The sequence below is a fragment of the Sciurus vulgaris genome, assembly GCF_902686455.1.
Source record: "Sciurus vulgaris genome assembly, chromosome: X".
NCBI lineage: Eukaryota > Metazoa > Chordata > Mammalia > Rodentia > Sciuridae > Sciurus > Sciurus vulgaris.
The window spans coordinates 113,051,508-113,078,422 of NC_136471.1; the positions used below are offsets into that span (position 1 = coordinate 113,051,508).

Sequence of the window (26,915 nt, forward strand, 5' to 3'; positions counted from 1 at the left end):
ATTTACATTTTCTTTGTATCCCTTTTAAAAGTCTTTTAACAAATGCTTTAACTGGTTTCCAAATTTTTAGATATCAATGGCCCATAGAAATTGTTCTAACCTGCATGTCTTTTTTGAGTTTCAAACTTAGTACTGGGCCTTGAGCACATAACCCTTAAAAAGGAAGTCAGACTTCTGCTTAGATAGCAGGTTTTAAAGCACACATGAAAAACTGCATCTTTTTCTCCAATCTATTCCTCCTCTCTATCACCAAAGAAGGATTTTAAATTTGAGAATCTGTGAGTCATATAAAGTAGGTCATATAACAACTGAAGAATAGTGTCTTTAATTTATTGATTTATAACTTAAAGATATGAAATATTAACCTAAACCTGGTATGACAAAGATTACCTTTCAGATCAGAATCACAATATTTAAGATCTTTTTCAGTTTTGAAAGTAGCATATCAGACTAAAACAGATGTTAAGAGTCATTAGTGCCATTTATCATGACACAATACATTTGGACTGAGTAGAACTAAATGCTATCAGTCTGCATTTGTCTTCAATGTTTTAATTATGATATCTATTTGTCCAGAAACTCTAATATATGTATGACAAAGTTTATGTGAAGAAGTAGAACTATGCTGATCTGGATGTCTTTCTTAAGTGCGTGAAAAGCACATCATCATTTATCAAAAGTTTAGACTTTGGATATTATTTTTTCCATAGTAAAAAGGAAAGTTTTATGCTTTTTTTACTTGACTTTGTCTGTGAAAATATGTCTTCTATATTCTTCATGGAGGAATAAAATCAAGTCAACAGCACTGCATTTGCTTATGTCAACTGGTAGAATAATTATAGATGGAAAAACCCAAACCATCAATATGTTTCCTGTTCGTGGGAAGAGAGGTCTTCTTTGAATCACTTGCACAATTTGGCAACATAGTATTTTTTTAGAATCAACAATATTACCTGCCCTTTCAGAACTGAGTACCAAATTTATCACGTGAATAATTATGTTTGTAGTGCATTGACATTAAGTATTTACCTACCCTAGAAAGGAAAACAAAAACGTTTCCTAAGTTTATTAAGAGAGAGTTGTTAACTATTCAGAAAAGTGTGTTTCATTTCAAGATAATAGCAGCTATGAAAATATAGGACTAGAGAGTATATGTTACAGGGCTATTTTTCTCTCCATAAAATAATTTCCTATAGGGCTTCACTGGATTAAAAAAACTCAATAGTATGTATGTAACAGAACAGATTCCATAGGCAATATATTCATATTCATATTTACAGAACACACACGACAAAGAAGTAGAACACAGAAGTTCCTAAAATGATTACTTTAGCAACATGGTTAACTAACATATAATTTTCACAAGTTTCCTATAAAAATATCTAACAGGGTCTATTATATAACATATGGACATTTTCCCTCAATGCAAGTAAATTTAACATTTTTTCAACTACAGTATGGTGAAACAAGGCAGAGTGTCAGTTAATTTCCAATATGGAATTTAAAAAATTAGACTACAGTTATATTGGATAAAGATATACATATATGTCCAAGATCTATGTACAGAACATTTTGTAGATTAAATTTTGTTGTCAGCTATTTTCCTCTAAATGTTAATGTCTGGTAAATCCTTGTCACCTATTCAGATACTCCAAGATTTTGCTTTTTATCGAATTTAACAAATGAAAATAAATTAGTAAAGGAAAATAAGAGTGCTGCTGGGCATCTTCTTCAGTCTAGTCTCCTAATTACATTATTTTGCAAAAAAATTGGACATGTGCCTTTTGAATACCTTATTATACATTAGTATTTATTGATATTCCATGTGCCCAGAGTGCATTGCAAAATTGCTGGGGACTTAATTAAGAAACATAGAATCTAGAGGAAGTTGCCAGCTGAACATTAGGAAAACCAGGAGAAGAAAATGGATAGGAATTTTAGATGTGCAATTAAGTTTCTGTAATTCATCAACCACAGACATTTTAATAAATCAATTAGATTTATTTGAAACCATCCAAATATGGGTAAAATCAAAAAAATGGTGAGCTTGCTTATATTCAATGAGTGAAAAGAGAATGAGTAAAGATAGAAAAATGGTAAAAGGGGGAACAGCAATGTTTATATCAAAGAAAAGAGAACTCTGTGTTATAAAGGTATTTCATTAATTATTAAAATATTACTATACAAATTATATACTTTTAGCAAAGTTCGTACAATTTTCTTTGGCAAGAATTCCAAAATCATGTAGTGAGAGCCTTTAACAAAATTATTCCTTGTTTTATTATTTTATTTCTTTAGAAATCTTTACTGTTGAAATAAAGTGAAGGGGTAATATATAAGTAAGGATCATCACATCATTATTTGTGATAATGAGAATTGAAAAGATGTCCAGCAATATATATGAAATTATAAGGACTTTCTTCTGGATATTATATAGCCATTAAAAGGATGTTTTCTGAGAATGTTGAAAGCAGCCACATGTGCATACAATTTACAGTGTAAGAAACAAGATCCTTTTCTCTACTTCCCCCAAATTTCTACTGTTAACCTGCATAATTATTTTTCAAGCAAAAAAAATTAAGCGAAGTTTGATATCTAATTGTAATTCTCAGTAAATTCTGAGTTGTAAAATATAATTAGTCTTATTAGGTCAAGGCTAAGATGGATTTCTACACTTTCAAAGACTGGTAGCAATGGAATATGCTTTTCTCTGATCTGAAAGCTTAAGAAAATGGGCTCCTGGACATAACATTCAGACCATATCTCTGAATGACATCTACAGGGCTCACACTCAGCAAGTCAATTGTGTCTGTCTTTTGACTCTCTTGAATACAGCAGCCTGAAAATACTGTCAGATTTACATCCTGGATTGACCTTCAGAATGGTACAATGTGATTTCTGGGCCTTTTGCCTGAGAAAGTGCTGTCCATATATTTGGTGATGCCTGAAAGTTACTTAAAAGGAACAAAGTTCTTTTTCTTCACATTTATAAATAACACACAGATGCCACTTAAAGTGGAAATGCCAGGTTGTGACCATATATTGATTGCAATTCAAACTCACCAATTTTACATATTTTATATAAATTTAGTTACCACTACATTGTTTCCTAAGTACTTGGCCTTTTACTGCCATTTGTTTTCTACAATGAAATAGTTTAAATGATACTACCAGACTATTCCAGTTTGAGAAGATGAAGGAATTAGAGCAGGAAAACACAAGTGATATAGAAAAGAAAAGGCAGGCATGGTCAGCAGATGGCAGTAAAAAGTGAATGTGAACCTGGTTTGGTTGGAGCACACCTGCAATCTCAGCTGTTTGGGAGGCTGGTTTCTTAGCCAATGAAATTATCTTGGAGATTCTCACCTTCTCATAAGGGAGACAGGGTTTACAGGTCCTTCATCACTGACACATGACATCCTCCTACTGCCACCCCATGACTATGCATCCAGTCCCCCTTTCTTAGGATTCGATATCACATATTAAACCTGCCAGAATTGATAGATTTTTCACATCTGGAAAGGGCAAAATTTTATCCTCAAGGAAGTGAAAAGTCAAGGCATATACTGTAGAAAACAAGTATATTTTAGGTACCTCAAGTCTTTTTATCATTAATTTTCTTTCCTCATTTTGACTTATCTTTTCGTTGTTATTTCATCTGCTAGCAACACTAGCATGACTGTTATTTCAAATCAGCTGTCACTCAAAATTCCAAGGATTAATAATGGTTAAATTTCTCTAACTAGCAAATGATGTCTCTGATGATGCACTATGAACTGGTATCAGAAAATGAAACAAAACAAACGTTGTTTAAAGCAATCAAGGTGTGCCAAGTGTTGTGGTGCATGCCTGTAATTCTAGCAGCTCAGGAAGCTAAGGCAGGAAAATTATAAGTTCAAGGTCAGCCTCAGCAACTTAGTGAGGCCCTAAGAAATTTAGCAAGATCCTGTCTCAAAAAACAAAAAAGGCTGGGAATGTGGTCAGTGATTAAGTGCCCCTGGGTTCAATTCACAAACACCCCCTCAAAAAAAAAAAAAAAAAAAAAAAAAGAATCAAGATGCCAGGTTAATGTCTTTAGCTGGTGGTTGAAGATAACTCACGTTCCTTTGTTCAGTGACAATGAAGGAGTTAGAATATTTCTTTAACATTTTGTTCACAGACATTCCCATATATCTTCAAATGAATACATAGTAGAATCATTCAATTTGCATAACAAATTTTCATATGTTCAATATGCTGTTAGTCACTATGATTTTGTTTAAGAAAAGGTAATATTTAAAACAACAACTTTACAATTTATATTTTGTATAGCACTGTAGTATTCAAAATTCACCCCATTTGTGTACAATGAATCAAAATGCAGTCTGTAAAAATAAAAATAAAAAATTTTAAAAATTCAGGGACAATAAAAAGAAACCCAATGGGCAACCATCAACCATAAAATTCTTATAATTATCTTATCAAGTCTGTTACAGATAACTACTACCATAACCTCCTCTCTTCTTTACCTAAGATGCTTAAAGTTTTACATAGCTCCTTAGAAATATATCTTCCTAAGAGTTGTTGAAATTACTATATAAACATGGTCACTCATGAAAATTTACATTTCATTTTTTTATAAAATACTAATAAATTCTAATAAAATTCAACATCACAGTGTGAGTAATTTTAGATATAATTTGAATATATTTGTTTTATATAGGACATTGATTTAATGCTACCTGTAGTCCTCCATCACAAAATATCAAGAATACTACTACTTGCATGTTTATGACATTTACTCAAAAGACTTGAATTTGCTATCAAAAAAGTATATTAATACTCTGTATAAATCTTGCATATGTTCATCCCTCAAAATTAGCAAATATAGATATTTCCAGTGTTCGAGTTCTGTTGAATGTGATAATATAGGCTTACAAGTTCTAAAACCATCATCATATCTTTGTGCAATATAACTTAGACATGTTTTTACTAAAGATTTTCACATTCGTAATCTTGTAATCTTCATTTGGAAAACATATTCATGTCATCCAACTTCTCACTCTATAAACACTAATGACATTGTAATTTAATGGACAAGCTATGTTAAATACATTTTAATTTTTGAAAGATTAATGTAAAAAATTTCTTGGATGTTTGTGGAGATTATATGTTTGTATATATGTGAATAGGTATACACATACACATATATACACACACACTCACACATACATACACCACATTTCAAATTAAAATAAAACCTAAGAGAATATAATGGATATTTATAATTAAGAAAGAAAAATTTCCTCAATTTAGTATAACTGAATATAGCTAAATAAGATGAAAAAATCCTGTCCTTCTCTCTAAGTATTTTATAATTCTAATTCATGTATAACTGAATATTTTTATCACAGAGTATTTTGTCCATGGCCTTATGTCTAAGTCCCCTAGTTCCTTAACCAAATGCCACTTGATCAAATTTTAGTAATATATTGTCTAAAATAATTACCACAATGTCTATTATGTTGCATTAGATTTTTAAAATGCTTTTTTGTCATAATGGGAACATTTATTTTAATGACCTTCCATCCTTTCCCCAAGATTTCAGAAATTTCATTTTAATGTATTAACAGATATTATGAAATAGTTCCATATTATCTTTTTTAAAAACAATTCAAACATTATAACATTACACTATACTTCCATTGCTAAAATCATCAGCCTATTTCATTTCCCAATAAACATCTAAATAGCATATGTCCACTTTGGTCCCAAGGTGTACATTACAGGGAACAGAATGTCAGGTATGCTGGTATTTCCTAATTCTGCCCTCTTTAAATATCCATGAGTTTAGCTTAGAGTATCACATGGTTAAAATGTAGACTTATTAACTGTCAGAATGTATTAAAAAATGTATTAACTAGAATTAAGGAAGTACTTACCCAGCTGGGTCTCCTGAATTGTCAGTTTACTTTCCATAGGATACAAAAGCTTGGGTGGCTTATCAGTCAGAGGAGCTGAAAAACAACAATAATGGTAGAGACTTATAGTTATGCTACATGAACTGAATGATAGCATACAGTTTATTTTCCCAAAGATTTTTCATTCTCAAAGTAGTGTCAAAGCACTCTACCAAGTAATGACTTTCATATTGCAGGTGGTATCTTCCGGCAAGCTGAAAAGCTATTAGATTGTACAAGAGTAAAATATAACATTTCCAGATCGACAGTCACATGACACCATTGAATTACAGAATCAGGATTGGTCAGTTCTTAAAAAATCTGTGTTTCATGAAATATTTTCATTTTATATCTTATTTTTCTTTTAAAGGAATGCCCTCCTTTTTTTAGTATTAAAGCTACACATATATATGTGGCATGAATTTAAAAAATATTCAATATAGAGTTGTGTCATTTTTCTTAGTTCCCTTCATATTTTCCATATACTGGATCACATTCCCTCAAAACACACAATCTACTAATTGCAGTAAATGTTTCCTAGATACATATACTCCAAATGAGTTAGAAATGTGACATTAAATTAGTATAAGTACAAGTATGCATACCCATACCAAGGGGATATTTTAAAATGGTATTTTCCATTTAGTCTAAACCTATATTACTATTATTTATTACATTTTGTAGTATTTATTGCCAATTTGCATGATATACTTTTTTTGATTTTAAGCTTCCACACATTTCTGCTCTGTGCTCTCATCGACTTCATTTATCAGCTACAAGTCTGTTTGCTACTAGACATTGTGAAGATGGGTATCCTATTGCATACTTCATTCCTAGTAAACTAGATTTTCTGCACTTTAGACAAATAGTTCTTCATTAATCCTCCCCCGCCAACCCTCTCTGATTGAATTGCCTAGGTCCCTCGAAATCTGTCACTGCAACTTCTACTCTGTATAAAGAACAGACATGATCAATTAAGGGTCACTGAACTAAATGTTTTTGCTTTGAGGGCTTTCTTTCTTCCTTGCCAGGAGGACATGCCAGTTTGGTTGATAACTGGAAGGTAGATCTAGACAGAACTGCCAGGAGTTAGCTACATGTACTTATCACCAGAGAATTCAAGAATTCAAACTGCTTCAGTGGCTTGCCTCCATCTCTCTTTAACAGAAAACACAGTCAGTGCATAGGGATGGTGCATTCCTAGTTAGAAAAACAGGGACGAGTTCTAAGTATCACTATGGTTTAATATATGAGTTGTCCCCCAAAAGCTTATGTGTGACGCAATGCAAGAATGTTCAGAGGTGAAATGATTGTGAGAGTCATAGCCTCATCAGTGGATTAATCCTCTGATATGGGTTGACTGGGTAGTAACCATAGGCTGATAGGGTGTGACAGGAAGAATGTCACTGGTGGTATGACTTTGCCTTTCATATTTTGTCCTTGGTGAGTGGAGCTCTTTCTTTTTCTCTCTGCTTCCTGGTTGCCATGTTCTGAGCCGTTTTCCTCCACTTCAGGCCTAGAACAATGGAGTCAGCTGACCATTACTGAATCTCTGAAACCATGAACTAAAATAAAATGTTCCTCCTCTAAAATGTTCTAGTCAGGTATTCTGGTTACAGAGAAAAAAGCTAAGTAAAATGAGAGTCTTGTGGGGAGACCAACCTCATATTGGATTGATTGCTGTGTTTATAACTAATGAATGCATTATTCATTTGCCTTTATTACTATTCACAAGAAAATGGGAATAAAAGTGAAAAAAAGTTTAGGTAACAGGGTGAGATTAATTGCTCTGAAATTCTCAAAAATATAACATCACTGATTAACCTTAAATACTCTTATTTCATGCTTAAAGTGATCTTAATTGATTTGATTCTCTTATTTAAAAAAAATCAGCTTATTCATTCACAAATGTTGGCAAAACAGTTCAACATTAATAGGTTAAAAAGTTAAATTTCTTCAACTCTGGTTATCAAATGAATTTTAGTGAACTTCACAAGCAGTGATGGTGTCAAAATAACTGGTTTATTTTAATACATTTATTCAGTTTAAAAATCTTGTGATTGTGTAGTTACTAGTAGATAATTTGACCTTTTGTTTTAGAAAGTGGTTCAAACACTTCCCACACTAGCCTGTGATGAGGGGGAACATATCTGTATAGAAAGATAATACAATCCATATGTATCACATTTGTTCAGAAATATAAAATGGGTTTTTGTTTCTCTGCCCTAACCTACCACCCACTCTGTAACATAATGTTACATCCTTAAGAACTTTCATATTCTGTCATTTGACAAACTCCATGTTAACATAGGAATTCTTCAAATCTAAATCATGAACTCATAAGATGTTGGGGCTAGAAAGAGTTCAGTGCTTAATAAGTTATTTTGAATTTAAAAACTATGTTCTCTAAAGTCATGCTATTTGCACTGAGCCCCTCTGGGCAGATAAAGTAAAAGAGGAGATAAGGACTGGCCCACTGGACATGTCTCCAAGCCTTGGGATGCCATCCACTCCTCTTTGACAAATGTAGCTCTGCTTTGACAAAAGTAGCTCTCTATTCATCAATACTTCACACACAATTCTGATAGATCAAATTCAATTCAGTTCAACTTGTATATATTAAATACTATAATGTGCCAGACACTCTGATAGGTAGTTTGGAATGACTCTGTTTTTTGTCCTTATACTTTACAGTGATTTGCGATTTAATAATAAAAATAAACATTCTAAACTGATAAAAATCCCTTTCTTTTAGAGACCAAGGATCTGAGGTACAAAGCGATAGTTTGCAAAAGAGAACAAAGAAAATTCAAATAAGAATCTTTGCTAGATTTTCCCACCCAATTCTTAATAAAATGTACTTTGAAAATTCTGTGAAGCAACTTCTGCATAGTCCTGTACAAAGATCCCCTCAAGGTATGTACAATCTGTTAAAAGAGTGAAAATATACAATTAAATCATCATAACCTAGAGCGGAGCTATAGCAATGCAATCTGTCATCATCTGTAAGTGTCATGTTTTGCTATTATGCTATGATGGATACCAGTTTGGTACATTTCTCATATGATTTGCTTTTCTTTGATAAAAGTGATAAGAAAATCCCAGATAACACAAAGGCTGAACTACTGATATGACACATTGGCAAAATGACTGTGAAAAGAAGTGATCACTAACACTAAGATGTAGCTCAGTTTCACAGTCATTTGAGACTGACAAATTTTGCTGCCACAAAAGAAGGGCATGCACAGACTTATCCATTATTTGAATGTTTCTGGCACATTATGGTATTTAATATATTTAATTGATTTGAACTGACAGAAGACAGAAGTAGAAAACAAATGCAGGAATAGTAATGACCAATCAAAATAAACAAACATGCAAAGAGAAAAGTGTTCCTTAATTTTTTATTTTTGAATTTTTAAAGGTAGAACTGGAAGGAAAATGAAAAATATTACTTATAATTTAAAAAAGCAAAATTATTAGAATCAGACCTTGACTAGACCATCTGGCAGTTTATGTCAAGGAAACAACTTGGAGATACTTCTTTCTCTTATTAAAACATACAGATGCTGAAATCACTGAAAAACTAAAGAATGTTCAACAGTAGTGACATGAAACACAGTGATTTTGAATAATAATCATATTTTATCCACAAAAAAGCACAATTAGAGTGATTTTTCTCACTGACCTCACGTTAAATACAGCTTTGTATCTACCAAAGTATTTTTAAGCTCTCATTTTATTTTTCAGAACATCTTATTAGCAGCATTAAAGCTGATACAGTCATTTAAAATAATAACAGGCCTCTCTTACAGAGTTTTAAATAAGCCTCAATTGACAAAACCCTTCTGCACAACAGAAGGGGAGAATTTTAAGGACATTCATTTTGCTCACTAGTTTCCAGTTAGAGAAACATCTAGAAATCAGTATACATAAAGATGTCTATAAGATTGATCCATTATCTATGTTGACATTTCCTAATTATTTATGAAGAGATGCAGTGTTTCTCTCTTTTTCCCATTTCTTGTTCAGTTGATCTACAGAACAGTAAGAAGTAGGTTCTTATCTTCTTAAAACAAAAAAGAAAAAAAAATTTGGGTGAAAGAGGCCAGGATTTTTCAGTCTTTCTAATGTTCTTAAAGAGGAGAGAATTGTGAGGTATCTAAGACAAACACACATTTCTCTGCTTATCACTCATCACCTTTAAAATCTAAATTTGAACCCTCCCACACTAATCCCTCCAACACTATTGAGAATACTCAATATTTTCTGTATACTTACCCTACCATAAAATTTGTTCTTTCAAAACCATAAGTATTTTTCTAATGTATTTTAACTACTTACTGTCTCTACTGTGTTTCTTAGAAGTCTTATGTTACGTCGTAAGGGGAGATTACACACTTAGCTTTCAGGAAGACATGGATTTAATACTCTCTGACTCTGTTGGTTTGGCAATTTGAAGGAGCCATTTAATATCTCTTAGCCTTCTTATAAGTAACATGTGACATAAATATTTTCCCACATTGATTCAACAGTGTGAGGCTTCAATAAATTAATGAACTAAGTACCAGCATACAGTAGATGAAAAATAAATCTGTCTAATGATTTCCACTGAAGTTTGGGACAACAGCATTTAACATATGCTAAATGCAGCACTGAGTGTATCTTGGTAAGAACAATATTACTATTTGTGAAATAATGAACTCAAATATTTAACCTGAGGTAAACTGAGGTTTAGAGGGGTTTAGACAATGAATTGAAGAATCACTAATATTTCTCACATTAGGGGAACTGATCTACAAGAACAGAATTTAAAAAAAACATTTTGAATAACTTTAAATATACCAGAAAATGTGCTGGGATTGCAAAGGATTCAAACAAACTACAAATTTTAAAGGTGTAAAACCTCACAGAGCTTATAATCTCTGTAATTATAAATATCTCCATAATTCAATTTAAGAGCATTTGTCAATTGACTAAAAATAGTATGTGTTAAATTAGAAATAAAAGAATGAATCATTCATAGGGTTGTTCATAGATGAGAGCTTATTTATGATGCACTGTGGTGAGTCCTACACTAAGGGGTAATTTCTTTATAACCCCATTTAAATCCACCAACTAAAACTGGTCACAAAATAATATCCACAGATTTACACAGCTGACAATAAAACATGCTTTGTGGCAATTCCACTGACTCACCCCATTTTACAATGGGTCATTTGTGCATGCTTTCCTTTAAACTTAAAAGAACTGACAAACAATTGCCTGTTTTCCTAGCAAATCAAGGGAACTTGGATCACCCAGAGAGCTTCAACCTCTGAATGACTCAGAGTGTGATTTCAGTTCTGCTTTCTTTGGCCTGAAATGTTTTAAAATTAGTTTCTAACAATACAGCATAGATCTTATGAGTGCTGTAGCATGTAAACACAATATCATGGTCCTTGGAGAAGAAAGTAATGGACAGAAGAAAATATTAATGGATCCAAGATGAATCCATTTACGGGAAAAAGGGTGCTTTATTTTTCACTTATGTCTAATGCTTTGAAGTTGGCAAACTCTCCTATTTGCTAAAAATAATTGTGGTGACTCATAGTAGTCATGGACCTCAGAAACCTCAAAGAGTGAAGAATAGCAAAGCAACCAGGCAGAAAGGTACAGGGAGAGGAGTTAATGAATAAATAAATACCACACACAAGATAACAGATTTAGGAGTAATGTCAAAGGTCATAATTATTGATATATTTATCAAAATATATGTATTGAGGAAAATAAAGAAATTCATGTCACTAGGTTTGATAGTTAATATTTTATTCATTTAATTGGATAAATACTGCCTGTAATGAAAATAAACATGTTCATTCATTCATTCTTTTGACAAATATGCTAAAACATCTCTCTGTTGGGCACTGTTCTTGTCACTAGAACAAAGAGACACAAGATTTTTGCTTTCAAAGAGCATGTACTCCAGAAACTAAGACGTGAAATAGACATGTAAATAAATATATATGTAACATATTAGGTGATTATAAATACCATAAAAATGAAGCAGCTAAAGAGAGACTAATGCAGGTGCTATTTTAGAGAAGATTGCCAGGAACATTTGCTCAGATCACTTGAAACATATCTGTGTAAAGGAAGGAAATGATCCATGTGAATGTCTGGAAGAAATGTATGTCCAGTAGAGGGAAGAGCAAGTGCAAAGGTTCCAGGATGGGAATACATTCAGCATGTTTGGGGAATAGTAAAAAAGTCTATTGTAAACATATTCATGTAAAAAAAGAGTGACAAACAGTTCAGAAACCACCATGGGCCCATACATGCATGGCCTTATAAAACATGGAAAAGACTTGCTTTTTATTCTAAACATTATGGGATTTCTTTTAAGGGTTTTGTGAAGAGATAGCCCCTGGAAGAAATTGAAGTCCAGCATCTCTGGCACCTTGGTATTTGAGTCACCTTGGAGGATGGAGTGATGTGGAAGTAGTGAAGTGCAGTGAAGGCAGGAAATAAGACATTGAAGAAATCCATTAAGAGGCGATGGTAACATGGTATTGGTGGTAGAAGGGGTAATAAGTATCCTATCTGTTAAGTATCTGCTACTATTTGGTAGGTAGAGATGACAGATTTACTGATTGATTAGATGTGGAATGTTAATGAATGTTCATGTATTAAGGGAGATACCCACATATGAGCTTTGGATTCAGTATAAAAGATATGTATTTAAGGACAAGTAGATATCAAGAGATTTTTATTCAGTTTAGTTACCTCTCTTTATTCAGAAAGACCAATTTTACCATTGATCATTAATTTTGTTTTTGAAAAATTGAGCCACTGATTGATTTTCTCCTTGTGGTCCCCCAAAAGTTTAAGAAAATGGTCTTTAAAAGTTTCATGTTTTAAGTTAATGTCATATTCATTTGTTATGAGACAAACTGGGCTAATCTCAACTCTCCTTTGATTTAACGTAATTCCTAATAAAATGTATATCCCCCAAATTTTTCTTGACTAATAGAATCAGAGCAATGCTTATCCAAGATATTACAAAAATTCTCAAGTATTCCCTTTGTTCACTGTAATGTGGAACATATTCAACTGGCAAATTGAATATTATCATGTTTATTCAGTTTTTTTCTCATTTGACATTTATTATGAAGTACTATTCTAACATACGAGTGATGGAATCTATGCTCCCTTTCTAATATCTTGATAAGCTTCTGAAAATAATAAACAAGGAAAATATTATATTAATTGGTTTCAAAAAGAATCACACAATATCAAATGTAAAGTTATTTAATATGGAGCTAATGTTAGGTTTCAGGGTCCCTATTCATTTTTCATCTTCTCAATTTGTCTCTTAAACTCCATCTTCCATTATCTGCATCCCTGCTTGACTCACCAGACTCACAGCAGATTGCCAAACTCATTCAATCATCCAATAAACCCTAATTCTGACCAAATTAGTTGAGAAAAACATGGAGAGTAAACAGTGGAGACCATGGGTAGATGGAGAATAAAGTTGTTTTAATATTTTAAATTTGATTTTTTAAAAAATGCTGCAGTGGATTTTGCATAAATATGATGGGAATGAATTCTAACTGATTGCATATCTGATTTTAACCATTTAAAATAAATGTGTGTCTGTGCTGAAAGCGAAAGTTTAAGAAATGATGAGAAAAAAGAAACAATACATAATTATTGAGAGAAATTATGATAAATTCTAAGAAAAGGATGCTGATTGATGTAACAGCTATAATCAAGTAGGTGAGCATGCCAACTACTGTTTTCACTTCTGTTGACAGGAAAGAAAAAATTAACTACCACTAATTAGTTTCTAGGGACAATAGTCAATTCCAAGAAATTATATGTCCTATAAGGGAAAGTATCTCTTCTCTAGCAGTGAGAAAGTATGCAAAATTATCATAGCATATCATTTTTTTTCTACTAGCATATAAAAGGCCTTCTAGAAATGAAAAATGATGAAATTCAAGTCATTTAGAAATGCTATTAAGTGAAAATTGTGGAATAGACAAAAAGTCACTATGTTACCATATGAATCAGAACATTTTAAATTCTCTTTTTGGCTTGGGATAATACAACAAGACATTACATTTCCATTGTATAGTACACTATAATTTAATGCTCATTCAGTTTATATTGAATTGGTTTATTTAGAGTTGTATTTCTATAAAAGCTTTTTATATTTCTTGATATAGAATCTTGGATGATTACTCACCAATATGGTTCTATGATAGTGGTTCTCAACTGGGGTTGTCCGAGTGTGTGGTGTTACTTGAAATGGATGCTGCTAAATATCTTAGAATGCACAGGAAACCTTCCCACAAGGTGAATCAGGCCGCTGGTCCCTGATGTTAATAATGCGCAATATTGCTGAGGTTGAAAAGCCTTGCCCTGTGATAACCCTATGTTAAATGTAATTTTTTAAATCTATATTACAAACCTGAATTGTGCAAGAGACTTACATTTTCTTATAAACAGAAAACTGTATAAAACATAGAGACTGATGAAACGGGGTGGTGGAAGCTGTAGCACAGGCCATTATAAAGTGGACCATGGCTATGATGGGCATTTGAAATACTGCAGAGGCTTAGTATTCAGAAAGGTCAGGAATGACATGGTACAAGGGAAAGATACAACTCAACAGAGGAGAATTTACCAAATATGAGTATAGAGAATCAGTTATCTACTCTTCCCCCTTCCATATTTACATAGGAATAATAACCAACACCAAGGTCACTTCCTCACAGCCAAATGGTTAAAAATCAAGAGACTCCTTTCTAAAGACATGAAATTGATTATCCAACACAGAAGAATAGAAACATTCCAGAACTTAAAAAAGAATTCTAATGTATTTTTTTCCTTTTTTTTTATTAAAAATCATGAATTTACATAGGGCAATGTTGTTTGGACAATCTATCCAGCAGTGAGAGAGGTGTGTTAAAATCACCTAGTATTATTGTGTTGTGGTCTATTTGATTTCTGGAATTGAGAAGGATTTGTTTGACTTACATGGATGAGCCAATGTTCGGGGCATAGATATTTATGATTGTTATGTCTTGCTGATTTATGCTTCCCTTAAGCAGTATGTAATGTCCTTCTTTATCCCTTCTGACTAGTTTTGGCTTGAAGTCCACATTATCTGAAATGAGGATGGATACTCCAGCTTTTTTGCTGTGTCCGTGTGCATGGTATGGTTTTTCCCATCCTTTCACCTTTAGTCTATGGGTATCTCTTTCTATGAGATGAGTCTCTTGCAGGCAGCAAATTGTTGGATTTTTCTTTTTAATCCAATCTACCACTCTATGTCTCTTGATTGATGAGTTCAGGCCATTAATATTCAGGGTTATTATTGTGATATGATTTGTATTCCCAGTCATTTGACTCATTTTTGTTTTTTGACATGATTTGGTTTCTCCTTTCTTTGGCTATTCCTTTAGGCTAGTTCCTCCTGTTGCTGATTTGCATCATTGTTTTTCATCTCTTCCTCATGGAATATTTTGCTGAGAATGTTCTGCAATGCCAGCTTTCTTTTTGTAAATTCCTTTAGCTTTAGTTTACATGGAAGGTTCTTATCTCAATCATCAAATCTGAAAGTAAGTTTTGCTGCATATAAGATTCTTGGTTGGCATCCGTTTTCTTTCAAGGCTTGGTAAATGTTGTTCCAGGCCCTTCTAGCTTTTAGGGTCTGGATTGAAAAATCTGCTGATATTCTTATTGGTTTCCCCCTGAATGTAATCTGATTCTTTTCTCTTGCGGCCTTTAAAATTCTGTCTTTATTTTGTATGTTAGGTATTTTCATAATAATGTGCCTTGGTGTGGGTCTGTTGTAATTTTGTATATTTGGAGTCCTATAAGCCTCTTGTACTTGGTTTTCCATTTCATTCTTCAGATTTGGGAAATTTTCTGATATTATTTCGTTGAATAGATTGTTCATTCCTTTGGTTTGTTTCTCTAAGCCTTCCTCAATCCCAATAATTCTTAAATTTGGCCTTTTCATGATATCCCATAATTCTTGTAGATTCTGTTCATGATTTCTTACCATCTTTTCTGTTTGGTCAACTTTGTTTTCAAGATGAAATATTTTGTCTTCAATATCTGAGGTTCTGTCTTCCAGGTGTTCTATCCTATTGGTTATGCTTTCTATGGAGTTTTTAACTTGGTTTATTGTTTCCTTCATTTCAAGGATTTCTGTTTGGTTTTTTTTCAGTACCTCTAACTCTTTATTGAAATGATCTTTTGCTTCCTGTATTTGCTCTTTTAACTGTTGATTAGTGCGATCATTTAATGCCTGCATTTGCTCTTTCATCTCCTCCTTCAATGCCTGCATTTGCTCTTTCATCTCCTCATTTGCTTCCCTGATTGTTTTAATTATGTACATTCTGAACTCCCTTTCTGACATTTCTTCTGCTGTGCTGTCATTGGGTTTTATTGATATAGTATCAAGGTTTGTTTGGGACATTTTCTTCCCTTGTTTTCTCATATTGGTCAGATGTCAGTGGGACTCTGTGATATTGCAGATATCCTCTATTGGCTTATAGTGTCCCTGTAGATTTCCAGTGTATCACCTCCCAGCCTTCAGTAGCCTGAAGTCTTGGATTAACTTGATAATGTAGTGCTTCCGAAGAACGCTACCCCTAGCCCGCTACTGGTTCCAGGGAGAGAGACCTGGAGAGGTCTCTGGCTGCCCTTCCCTGGTCCCAGAGGCTGCTTGCGGGTCGGAGGTCTCCACTGGCTTGGGGACTTGTGGCTGGCTCTGTGTAGAAAGGCTCTCACTGGGTGGTCTGCTCTGAGAAGCTAGCCTAGAAAGGCGCTTCCCTCCGGAGGGAGCCGGGCTGCTTGTGGAAGTTCCTGGCTGCCCTGTTCTGATCTCTTTAGCAACCTGAGGGCAGGCGGGGGATCTGGCTTCGAGCAGAAATGCTGGTTCTGTGCAGAAATGCTCTCAGTGGGTGGCCTGCTCCTCAAAGCTGGAGAATCTGGCACTGTGGGAGGAGCCCACTGCCAGAGTGCTCAGGGCTGCCTGGGGGAGACACTATCTGCCCCACCCTACTCTAATAAGCCACCCTAATCCGGGCCTGCTGCCCAGCTGAGCTTCACCAGGTGTGGGAGACTCACCCCGTGGTTCTATTTTAGTCCGAGTCTCTCAATGCCTCCCCTTCTTGAATCCTGGGTTCTGGAGCGACTGGAGATGCAGTCACCCTCTAGTCCGCCATCTTGGATCACCCCTTGGAAAAAGCCTGCAGCTGGAGGGGAGCAAGGCCACATGGAGAGGTCTCTGGCTGCCCTGCCCTGGTCCCAGAGGCTGCTTGCGCGTCAGAGGTCTCCGCTGGCTTGGGGACTTGTGGCTGGCTCTGTGTAGAAAGGCTCTCACTGGGTGGTCTGCTCTGAGAAGCTAGCCTAGAAAGGCGCTTCCCTCCGGAGGGAGCCGGGCTGCTTGTGGAAGTTCCTGGCTGCCCTGTCCTGGTCTCTGAAGCAACCTGCGGGTAGGCCGGGGAGCTGGCTGAGTGCTGGTTCTGTGCATAAAGGCTCTCACTGGGGGGCCTGCTCTGCCAAGTTGGAGAATCTGGCCCTGTGGGAGGACCCCACCACCAGAATCTCTAATGTATTTTTAAACAATTAGCTTTTGAAATATACAACTATTTCACAGCAAGTTTCTGAATATTATTATACCTCAGTATGGAAATTATTTGCAATCACTGAAATCATACACACACATACACACCAAAAAGCAAAAGAAGGTAAATTAAAAATAATTTGTTTGGTAAATAGAAAACCATATTCAGTGGACCTGGTCAGGAATTGAAAACAAAGTATCTCATGTAAAATCTCAGGTTATCACTATATATTGATATAGCACTTTGTGCTTTATTTTATTGCCAAAACATTAAGGGCATGTGTTGTTAGCTGGGACTCACAGTACAAATTTAAGGCTTGTAAGACATAACAACATAAATAAAACATCTCAAATAAGCATATATACAAGAAAAATTAAACCTTGTTACTTGGGGCATGTGGTTACACTATTTAATTTGACAATTTGTTTGCTACAAATAAACAGAAACTTCTACCAAATGAGGACAAAAGTCAGGATTTGAACCTACCTCGTCTCATTTCAATAGTCACATGTTTTCCATTTCTGTGGATGGTCTTTCATCATTTTTGTTTTCTAATGTGGTGTTTAGTAGATACCTTGTTTTTACTCAACTCTGATATGAGTGGTACAGGTGGGAAATGATTTTGATGGAGATTGGAAGTAGGGATGGAAAGTACCCTGTAAATTTTACAGAGCTCTTTGGAACTCAACTAATTTTGACAATGATGAAAATTTCACTGTGGGATTTGAATAAGTTTGATTCTGCTGTCTTGAAAACACTGTATAAGAAGATTATGTCTGTCATGGGCTCTTATAAGCAGAATTCTTTAATTATTATAGAACTTGATGATGACATATAGTTTGAGTCTGGACCCAAAAGAAAGATAGGCATTCTAGAAATCCCATTAACAGTTACCTAAACAAACTTTAATAAGCAAGCTCTGCATTGAACTTCAAGGTTTATAAATACAAATGAAAAATAGTTTACAGTTGTATTAATTATACATAACATTAGGGATGTCCTCTAGAATAATATTTTATAGCAGCCCAAATAGAAAAACAACTTCATTTTTGTATAAAATTTGGGAACCTAAATTTAACCAATTTATTCTACTGTTGCATGGCATTCCTATTGAGAAATTAAATTTCACCAATGTTAAGCTGCTTTAGGGACAATAATAGTATATTTATTAAATATTGAAAAATTCAACTTTTGCACTTGGTTTAACTTTCTTGACCTCTACCAATAACGAGGCAATAGCACAGGTTATTATGATATTCTGTGAATCTAAGCTAACTTCTGTATACTCAGAACCATGAAATACCACTGTAATAGTATAATATTGTGCACTAAAATGCAGTTTGACTGTGATATTTGGTGGTTTTACTGCTTAAAGAAATATACTTCCAAATAATTAGCCTCTCTTCCTTTGTTTTTGCTCATTCCTTCTCTCCCCACCTTCTTTCTATCCTCTTTCCATCCATCTGTACCTCCTTTTCTTTCACTCTTCCTTTCAAATCAGACAGAAGAAAAATATATAATTTTACTTTAATGTGGGTAAAGTGAAAAGAACTCTAATTTTACACTCATTCATTTTTTTCACAAACAGAACAGCTAGAACTTGTCTCGACCACCCTCAGTCTGTCCCATTAATTGTCATCATTCATCCAACATTGTCAGAGAAGCCATTTTATTAAAAATGACTCTTTAACAAATAATCTCCCACCAAGGAGGATTTCAAGCACTTCACCCCTGTCTAGGAGCTTAATAAAGAGTTCCAATGGTGGTTTTGTATTGTTTCATAAAAAGTAAGTCGATCACAAGTCATTAAAAACGTGATTACTACCAAGAAAAAAGGCAAAGCACAAAAACACAACAAAAATGCAACCCAGAAGCAAAAGAAAGAAAAATATGCCTATGAGCAATAAAATCAGGCACCCTTTAAATAAAACTTGCTACTCATATCTAATTATGCTGCAAATGCTGTTATATTACTTTTGCTATCAGCACATAGCCAAGAGTTACTTGGCAACAAACAGAGGTTAGTCATTTTAAGCATTTTCTTTGCAGCAATGCAGGAACAAACTGCAAATCTGTTCTTGGTTGCATTGAACACCACTCAGATCATCAAAATAAAACAAACACATGCACAAAAATCAGCATGCAACAATTTGTACAACATGTTGAAAATTACTAAAGTTAGGTAAGGGGGGTACATTGGGTTTTAGGAAACTATTTGCACACGTTTTCTATCTATTTTGATTAAAATTGTTCATAATAAAAGTAATTATTTAAAAAATGATTTGGATATGAAAATTTCAGTGTTTGGTAATTATTTTCAGTGTTATATATGGTTCATATATCTATATATCTACAAGTACATATGTCTTTATATTGAAGTATAAATTATAAATTTAGAGCCAAGTTTATAACAAGAAAGGAAAATAAATTGAATTGTATCTATGCCAGCTCAAAGCAATACCCCAGCTCTCTTTGCTCAGCAAAATTTGTTTCTATTATATTTTCACATCCCTGTTTATAATAAATAGAGCAAAAACATTTTTACTTTAGAAAAAATACAAAATGCTAATACAATGCATCATTTAAATATTTCTGAGTTACAAAATACCCCAAAACTTAGTAGCTTAAAATGTTGGCCATTTATTTTTATTTGTGAATCTGTAGAACACTTTGGAGTTCTGCTAATCTGGATCAGGCTTGAATGATTTTTGCATGACTCATTATAAATTTGTTCTCAATTGCATGTCAAGCATGTGACTTCACTCCTCCCTATTGGGCTTACTCATATTTCCTCAATTTTATCAAGTCAAGACCTTTCCTCAGTAACTGATAGTGGGTCATTGAAGGTTTGCTAACAAGGAAGTGACATGAACCAGTGTGATTTTTTTTCCATGTTTCTTTAAAGTCTGGAATTATACTCAAGGTGTTTCATTCACATCAAGCACAGGAAATATTATACCAGTTCTCCAGTCAGCATTCTCTTGGTTTTTTTTTCAAATGTCCTTCTTTTGCTCCTAGAATACTATATCACACCTTAAATCTTAACCTACTCTTCCATAATTCCACAGATGTCAACTATTTTGGCTAAATGTTAACTCTTGCTGGGGTACCTAAACACGACCTCCTTATACCTCTGTCTAGTCTTTAAGAAGCTGGATTGTAACTTTACCTTCTATAAATCTGACTTCCCATTGAAACTAAGAATGCTATTTTTTACTTAAAACTTTTAACTTTCATTTCCCTAATATTTTTAGTGTTTTCTAAGGTAAAATATAGTAGATGCTCAAAAAACATTTGTGGAATGATTGGTCAAGGAAAGATTTAACTGTATTTTTTATGTGCTGTTTTAAAAGGCAGTAACTGTGTGCTTATTTTTTAAAGATTTGCATTAAAAACTGTTCATTACACAATATACTTTACAGATAATGGGTTATGCTTTAGTTACTTTAGAAAACTTACTCATCTAGAAAACATATTACAATATCTAGAAAATGACTATTAACACAACTAGAATAATGAGAAGTACTGGTCATATGTATATTTATATGAGATATACATTATTCTTCTTTAAATAATGTATGACCAGGAACTGGTATACTCAAATATTTCACTCATTTCTGGGGAGATATTTAGTTTTTCTGCGTCTCTTTTTGTCCATTTTTAATGTGAAGGCACTAAATTAATTGATAATATGTAAGAACTACTAATGATTAACCAAAAGTAAGTACAAAATAAAATACTAACTCACAAGTAATTTTTACTCTAGTTGAACGTACATGACCAATAATTCAAGAACAAATGAAAAACAATATTTGTGAGATAAAACATATTTTCCTGGTTATTTCAGAGGGGATAGGATATTAATGAGAGAGAAATTCATGGATGAGAAACATGTAAAAGGTGCATCAGACAATGTACCTATACTAGGTTATTCAGGAAGAAGCTTGACATTCCCCATCTACCATAATCTCTTGCCCATACTCAACAAAGTAGTATTCCATTGGTGTAGAACCATACTATGAAATAGGAAGAAAGATGAGAGAATAAGGAAGACAAGACTTGGAAAACAATAAACCAAATATGAAAGCTACAAAGTTAGAGCAAACAAACTCAATGGTTCATAGACCCCTTATTTGATTCTTTTCTCCTTTGTCTGCAATGGAAGGAATAGAACCTTTAGTGTCAGGAAGTCCTAGGTTCAAATCTTTACTCTGCTGCATTAAAGTTGTTTTATGCAAATTGCTTTACATGTTTGAAGCTTAGTTTTCACATTTGCAAAAGTTTGAAAAATATCTCTAGGTTTGCTGTGAAATTGAAATGAGATACCTAGTAAAGATAGGTGGTATTATGCACATAAAATGTGTTTTCATAAATGCTGGTGTGTGTTAATATCAGTATTGGGGATACAAATGCCTCCAGAAGCAAGGCTAAATTGTACCTGAGAGAAAATTTCTGAACATTCCAGTAAAAGGGAGCAGCATGAATAAAAAGCAGAACTGAACTTGGTAAAGCCAGTGGGCAGAAGATATTTAGGCTGTGGGACACACTGGATCAGGGTCATCTTGAGAAATATGCACAAATAGGCATTTTCATAAACATTTTATTAAGAGAATTAATAAGCATAGGAAACATGAGGTGAAGGCCCAATACTAATTATCTCAGCATAATTTACGAATAAACAAAAGGTTATCTAACATGCTTTTTCTCATTGTAAATTAACATTAGGTTGTAAATTGTGACTCACAAATCTTCAGACTCAAGAATGCGGTGGCTTGCATTAAACAATGCTTCAAAGAAAATGGCTGCAAGCAATGGTTAATTCTATAAGGATTAACCTACCAACCTACCATAAAAACATTGCTAAACCAGGAACACTGGCTTCAGGAATGACTGTCAGATTATCTAAAATGGAGAGGTGGGAAGTAAACACCACATGGTCTGGACCCAAAGGCAAATTACTACATTGCTGGAGGCCCTATTAGAAGAACAATGCAGATGCCAGAATTCACCTGGATTCAATAGGATAAAGCCTGCAGGTATGACTTTGAAGCCACTTTCAGGCAACAGCACTGTCATTTGCCACATCATCAAACAAAAAGAAGACAACAGAAATGAGAGCAAACACAGAGTCAGCCAGCTAGTATCCAATAATGTTAGCCACATTAAAAGATTGGGTTTGCTTTGATGCCTTATTCTCAAGTTAGGGGTCTATTAATTTAATTTCTCCCTGCTGCTTCCACTATGGGTTGTTATTTGTTGAGCCTGATAAAATGCTTAACTGTGCTTATTTTCATCTTTATTTCCCAATGGATTATTTGGTTAAGACTATAAACTTGTACTATACCATTCAACATGGTAGCTACTGGATAGACTTTGGACTCAGTCACACTAACCATATTTCTCTCTTTCTTTTCTTCTTTTGCTTTTTTTTTTGGTCACTGAGCTGCACATCCAGCCCTTTCTATATTTTTATTTTTATTTTGAGACAGGGTCTCACTAAGTTTCTGAGATTGACCTCAAATTTGCAATATTTCTGCCTCACACTCTTGATTTGCTGGAATTACAGAATTACAGGCATGTATCACTTAGCCCAGAACACACTAGTCATATTTCAAGAGCTCAATAACCACATATATCCAGTATTTACCTTGTTGGAAGTCATATCTAGAACATTTAGATAATTGCCTAGAAATTTGTTTAGCAGTGCTGTATCAGAGTTATTCTCAACTTTTTGTCATGGCACATAATAAATATTAAAATATTTGTAGGGCAGTCAGGGACAAACAACCTTGTGATCAGAAGTGATTGGTCTAGGGGCAGCAGCTGCATCTTAGAGCCTAGGAGAATTGTTATCTTAGAACAATTGAAATTGACTTGGAGTATAACTGTATGCCACTACAGATCAATTGGAAAGCTATGGTTTAGTTGATATCTAGTTCAATACCATGAGAGAAGTGTAGTGATTTTTCCTCTTGAAAAACACTTGCTAATCAGGTTTATATTTCTAATTAAAAGGATAATCATAACATCAAAGAGATCTGAAAAAAGCTAAAATCCAAAATAACAGACAATATGGAGCAATACCATAGGCAAAGATTTTTCTGAGTTCTCTGACAAATGCTAATATAGAATTTCAAGATCCCTGTTTTCAAATAACTAGAAACTCCTTAGTGTTGTAAAACAAAACTATCCCTCTCATTTCTGAAATCTAATTGTGATCCTGGAAGTATTAGGATGGGGTTTTAAGACAAAAGAAGAATAAGATATCTCAATTCTCACTTATTGAAATAAGAAGACAGGGAGGAATAGGAATTGCAAGTTGGGGGGAAAATGTTGAGATCTGGATGTCATGGTCATTTGAAAAGTGGAAGCAAATGCCATGTCTAGGTAATTGTCAGCATTACTGTGTTTGTGAAGTTAGGCCATCAAAAGAATACAAGACCCATTTTAGGAACCGTGTATTTTAGACTATTCAAGTCAGAGATGGAAAAATGAACTCCATGAAGTTTTGGATTTACAAGAACTTTTCCACTAAAGAGCTAAAGATACTACAGAGCTATTATAATAAAAATAGAAAATGATCCTGGTATTCTAAGCATGATTTTACAGTTAAATAAAGAGTCTGGTGAATGTTTGTATTTTCCACAAATGCTTCTTAGGAATGGCTGTGCACTGGACACTCCTCTTGTTAGTGGAGAACCGGTAGTGAACCAAACAAGGCCTGCATGTAGGAGCAAAAGATATCAGGGTATTATATAAATCATTAAGAAAATACAGCAAGGCAAGAGACCATTTCCAACAGTGCTATCTTTTATAAAGGTTGATAACAGAAAACCTTACTAATAATGAGGCATTTGAGTGGAAACCTAAAGAAGGTGATGAACTAGGCTCTGTAAGTACCTCACAGAAGGACTGGGAATGTAGCTCAGTGATAGAGCACTTACCTGGCACATGTGAGGCACTGGGTTCAATCCTCAACACTGCATAAAAATAAAATAAAGGTATTGTGTCCATCTACAACTAAAGAAAAATATCTGACAGAAGATCATTCCATGCATAGAAGAAAAGTTCAAAAGCCAGATCATGCCTGAAAAATTTGAAGAGTAGTTAAAAGGCCATTGTATATTCAGGTTTATGAGTTGAGGATGTGAGCTGAGGAAAGAGTGGAAGGATAAAATGTTAGAGAAATATCAGAGAGGCAGAAAGCCTATGACTTTGTAGATCTGGTTTGGACTTTGGAATTAAGAGCCACTTGTGATTTCTAAGCAGAAGATAAAATGATGTGATATTTGTTTCAGGATTCACTTTTACTGCTGTAGGAAAATACACTGTTGGAACTAGAGAAGCAGGTTGACATGGAAGCAGTGATAATAGTCTAGATGAAATGAGTTGTTGGCTTAGATTAAGTTGGCAGCAGCAGAGAGGTATTCAAGTACTGAATTTATTTTCAAGGTAGATTCCATGTGATGTGTGATACAAGGTAAAGGAGGGGTCAAGGGTGACTGCAAGGTTTTAGCTTGGAGCAGCCACAAGAAAGAAATTACCATGTATTGCTATGGGAAGATGGTAGAGTGAGCAGTTGAAGGTGCATATGGATGGACAGGTCAGGAATTTAGTTTTGTACATGTTAAATTTGAGATATCTCATAGATATCAAAGTGGAGCTATTTAGTAAGCAGTCTGATATATGAGTCTGAGATGCAGGGATGACATCAGGGCCACAGATATAAATTTGGGAGTCATTAGCATCACAGAGAGTATTTAAAGCTGTGGGCGGGATGAGATCACCAGGGAGTGAGGGCTCCATGGGCTTGAACCTCCTGAGCTCAGTTGCTGAAAAAGACACAAACAAATCAGCGAAATAGCAGCGATTACTGCTCAGCTGCCACACAGCAATGCCAGGCAGCTGCGATGCCCCTGGGTAAATACCCAAAGTAGCTAGTACTTAGCACTTTTTTTTCAAAATATTTCATGAATCAATCTTTCTGACAGCAGTAGAAATACACAGCAAGGCAGCCTTCCACATGAGTAAAAATAATGCATGTGCTATCCGGTAGCATAAGGCCAACCTCTGTAACTCCAGCTGTAGCCAGGCTCATGCCTCTTCAGTTTCATTTTTTTTCACTGAACAGCTGGACCAGAGATCAAGAGAGGGCCGAAAAGATGCCAGGGGCTGAGCAGGATTTCCAAAACATTTTTAATACCTGAATGCCTAACAGTGTACTCAGGAGAGGCTACAAAATACCAAGCACCTGTAATACAGCTCCTGCTCTCCAAATCCCAGCCACCTCTGATGCGCATTTTCCTACATTGGGAATAAGGTATTTGAAATTCAGCCAGTTGAATTGTCTTCAAGGTATTTGAGGTATTCAAGGTATTTGAATTTCAGCCAGTTGAATTGTTTGACAACATGAGCAAGTAACTAACCAGGCAGTCAATGTGGTCTGGCAGGGGCAAGATGAATGAAATCAGCTCCTTTTTTGCTCATCCAGAGGTGCATGAGACTTGCTTCATGCTGCCAAGTCAGCGAGTGTTCCCCAAGGCTGTTCCTGCCCTTCTTAACTACAGAAGCATCAAAGCCATGCAGGGACTGCATATTTCAACAGAGGGTTTTTAAAATTTTTTCTAATTTTAATATAAAATCACTCTAAAAAGTCAGTGCTAACATCAGCGCCACTTTTGAATGTATGCGTGAAAGGATACCTGAAAGCAACACTTTTTAAGTGTGCCAGCATAATTCATCAGATCTAATTGTGAAACAAATCACACTATGCATAGCATCCAGCAATCACAGGAATCAGCCAGCTAAATAAACACACTGCAAGCAAAGCATTGTCTCAAATGAAAGCTGGATAACAATCTAAGGGTCTAAATGCAGCCAGGTAGGCCTGGCCCCGAGTCTGAAACAGCAGAAAAAAACTGAAAACGAAACAAAAAAATTATCTAAATATTTTTGAGAAAACTATTCTTAAAAAATATATTTCACTTTCAAGAACAAAGAAGCTCTTTCAGTATAAGAAACATACAATGAACACATTTTAAAAGCTAGCATTGAAACCCAAATTTAGCATTTTATGTGTGTATGAGCAAGCATACTTGATGTCCTCCCTTACTAATAGCTCTTGATAAATGATAGCTCAATGTAGCATATTAAATTCACATTGGGTCCAAATGAATTCACATATGTACTTATATATCCACTATATTGTTTGCAAAAGTATTCATTTGTGAGTTGGGTATTGTTCAACTGAACAAACTCTTAATACGTGCATAAAATAAAAGCATATGTTTTATTTATGCCAGTGGAAAAACTGGTCATGAAATTTGAAATAAAAAATAAACACTCA

At 34.4% G+C, this 26,915-nt stretch overlaps 1 protein-coding gene across 2 annotated transcripts in view; it reads right to left on the reverse strand.

Moving 5' to 3' along the window:
* Positions 1 to 26,915, reverse strand: part of IL1RAPL1 (interleukin 1 receptor accessory protein like 1) — a 1,318,779-nt gene that overhangs the window by 278,932 nt on the left and 1,012,932 nt on the right. For both annotated transcript variants that reach the window (XM_079122889.1, XM_079122888.1), the window contains exon 6: positions 5,922 to 5,996. In XM_079122889.1, the coding sequence (XP_078979015.1) occupies positions 5,922 to 5,996 (75 nt within the window). The remainder of the gene's footprint in view (positions 1 to 5,921; positions 5,997 to 26,915) is intronic.